The 3,329-nt window shown below is 40.1% G+C and overlaps 1 protein-coding gene across 1 annotated transcript; it reads left to right on the top strand.

The window, feature by feature from the left end:
- Window positions 1–1,482: 1,482 nt before the first annotated feature.
- On the top strand, window positions 1,483–2,418 carry LOC125281049 (olfactory receptor 4S2-like). The gene is given in 1 exon segment (XM_048212468.1): window positions 1,483–2,418. A coding segment is annotated over 1 exon segment (879 nt). The 5' UTR covers window positions 1,483–1,539.
- Window positions 2,419–3,329: the final 911 nt, after the last annotated feature.

Genomic DNA, 3,329 nt, shown 5'->3' with positions numbered 1-3,329 from the left:
GAGAGAGACAGCGAGAGAGGGAACACAAGCAAGGGCAATGGGAGAGGGAGAAATAGGCTTCCCACCAAGCAGGGAGCCCAATGTGGGGCTCGATACCAGAACCCTGGGATGATGACCTGAACCAAAGGCAGATGCTTAATGGCTGAGCCACCCAGGTGCCCCCAATCTTATTTCTTTAACACCATTATAACTAGTATATATTCTTTGGCATTATCTGAGAGACTAAATCTGACCTAAGAACCTGGGCAGATGAATGGAAATGATCCATCCCATATAGCCCCTGGTCCACAGTGTTCAGATATTTGATACTGATGCTGCTGAAATTCTTTCACTGAAGTGATATGACTTTGATTTACTGGTAACTGGTTGCTTTTATGCTCATTAATTAATTCAATCCTTACATGAGTGGCATTATTCTTTCCCAGGGAAGGACTTTGAAGTTAATAGAAGTGAGGAAAATTGTGTTAAGATCACACAGCCTGTAAGAGGTAGGGTTGTTGAGTCAGGCCCTATTGGTCTATCTTTAAATCCTATGCTCTTTCTCCCAGTGAAGACAATAGAAAGATCTTGGGTCTTAGACTTGGAATAATTTTCTCAGCCCCAGATCGAGTTGAGATAGCCATGATTCAGGAAGAATATACCAGCTGTCTGAACATCTTTGAGTCATCTTTCCTGAACTCAGACAGGAAGCCATTCAGGAATATGGACTATATTCTGGTACTACTCTAGTCAAAGAATGTATTTGAGCAGGTGGGTGTCAGCAGTAGATACATTTTCTAAACATGGAAAGCATGGAAATACATATAAATGGGAATTAGGATGTGAACATACAAAGGAGTTTAGTGTCCTTAGATGACTCTGCTCCAGGCTTTCTCCCTTCTTCCATTCAGCACGTTCTCTGGTCACTTTTAGAGGAGTGATGATAATTACATATTCTCTTACAGGGTGACAGGTACTTCAAAGGTGATCCTTACAGCACTTCTATGGTGTGTACTGTTCCTTTTCTTTTTTTAATAGATTTTATTTATTTATTTGACAGAGAGAGAGTGACTACAAGCAGAGGGAATGGCAGGGAGAAGGAGAAGCAGAATCCCCGCAGAGCAGGGAGCCCCATGCGGGACTAAGTACCATGACTATGGGATCATGACCTGAGCATAAGGCAGATGGCCAACAGCCTGAGTCACCCAGGCACCCCATGGTGTGTACTATTCTTACACACATTTAACACTTGAGAAGTATAGGTCTAAGTTTAACAGAAAATCCAATGCGAGTCAATAATGTGGTAAGAAAATTAATGGTGAGGAAAATACCCATTAACTATGTTCAAGAAATATGAAGAATTTCATCTCCTATTTAGCATCACTTAAATATTTTCATAAGACTGTTCCTGTTAGGCTTTACCATGCTTACAGTGGTTTGTGATATTTATTTATTTTTGCAGAGAGCCAGAGCCACCAAGCCAGTATCATCTGGGTCCCCACAGAAGTAGCTAACAATGTCACTGAGTTTATATTCCTAGGACTTTCCCAAGATCCTGGAATGCAACTGATGTTCTTTGCCTTAGTCCTCCTCTTCTACATCGTGATCACGGTGGGAAAACTGCTCATTTTGCTTACGGTCTTTTCTGATCCCCCGCTCCATACACCCATGTATTTCTTCCTCAGTAACCTGTCCTTTGTGGACATTGCCTATTCCTCAGCCACAGCACCCAAGATGATTGCAGACTTTATTTCTGAGAAAAAGACCATTTCCTACTGGGGCTGTGTAACTCAGATGTTCACCTTCCACTTTTTTGGTTGTGCTAAGATTTTTGTCTTGATAGTTATGGCTTTTGACCACTACGCTGCCATCTGCCAGCCTCTCCGTTATACCACTATCATGAGTGCCAATGCTTGTATTGTGCTGGCATAACTGTCCTGGATAGGAGCTCTGGGTCATTCCTTTGTTCAGACCCTCCTGACCTTTCAGCTGCCTTTCTGCAATAATCGGGTCATTGACCATTATGTTTGTGATATCCACCCAGTCCTAAAACTTGCCTGTGCTGATACAACCCTGGTAAATATGTTGGTGGTTGTTAACAGTGGTCTTCTTGCTCTGGGGTGTTTCCTCATTCTTCTGGCCTCCTACACCGTCATTCTATTCAGTCTTCGCAAGCGGTCTTCAGAGAGCCGGCATAAGGCTCTCTCTACCTGTGGGTCTCATTTCACTGTAGTAACTTTCTTCTTTGTCCCTTGTTTCTTTATTTATCTGTGTCCATCCACTACTTTCCCACTGGATAAGGCTGTGTCTGTGTTCTATACTACCATCACCCCGATGTTAAACCCACTCATCTACACTCTGAGGAATGAGGATGTAAAGAATGCCATGAAACAGATATGGAATCACAAGGTCTCCTTGAAGGAAAAGCAGGAGGGATAGCTCGTCAGAATTGCAAAATGAGAGAATTAGCTGATACCTTCAGTAGTCTGTAACTTACTAATGAATTTAAGGAATACTCTCTAAAATTGAACTGTCTTGTAAGATTTCCTTGGACAGGCAAAAATTTAAGACAATTTTCTTTTTTTGTCTTTAGGTGGACTAAACTTAGACCTTTCCATACTGTCAAGGTTTATCTTCTCTTACTTTAAAGTAGGAAAGTAAACAGTGTGAGTATCTCATTTAACTACTTGATAGATCCCTTCAATTCAAGTTAAGATTTCTTACTGTATAATGAATGATTTAGAATGAGGTTACAAGAGAAAGATATCTCTGAGGACTTTGACCATTTCCCTTAAAAACAGAAGTGTATCTCCCCAGAGACTGCCTCCTTGTGTCCCTCCCACCCTCTTTCCCTTGCTTCTCTTCCTCCCTCCTCCTTTTCTTGCTTTCTTCCTTTTACCTTCTTCCTTCCTTTCCTAGTCTTTCCCCACAAATACCACATAATATAGTAGGGGAAATGCATTCACAAAGAGATAATGAGGACGCAATATAACACATATAGAAATAAATACATAGAAATATACACTGCATACCATTAAGAGGTTAGTGTAAATTCACAAACTGCTCAAAGGATGGTCTCTGTATAAGGGGGAAAGGAACATTTTACATATTTTGGAGTGGAACAATGTTTAAGAGAACTTACTGGAAAATTTGAATACTCTATTATCCCAGTAGCATATTGTTTTTACTGAAAATTATCCTACTTTTATTTTTGCAATACACAGACTAGAGTCATTAAAGCAACTAAAATGAATTGACTTTGAACTATTGAAATGACTAAATCAAAGAGATGTATTACAAATTTTTGGTTAAAAGTATTTTCAGTTTTTTAAAAGGACAAAATTGTTTCT

Source organism: Ursus arctos, unplaced genomic scaffold, assembly GCF_023065955.2.
Source record: "Ursus arctos isolate Adak ecotype North America unplaced genomic scaffold, UrsArc2.0 scaffold_6, whole genome shotgun sequence".
NCBI classification, from domain to species: domain Eukaryota; kingdom Metazoa; phylum Chordata; class Mammalia; order Carnivora; family Ursidae; genus Ursus; species Ursus arctos.
The sequence above is the reverse complement of the archived record's forward strand: the minus strand, read 5'-3'. Positions and strand labels throughout refer to the sequence as shown.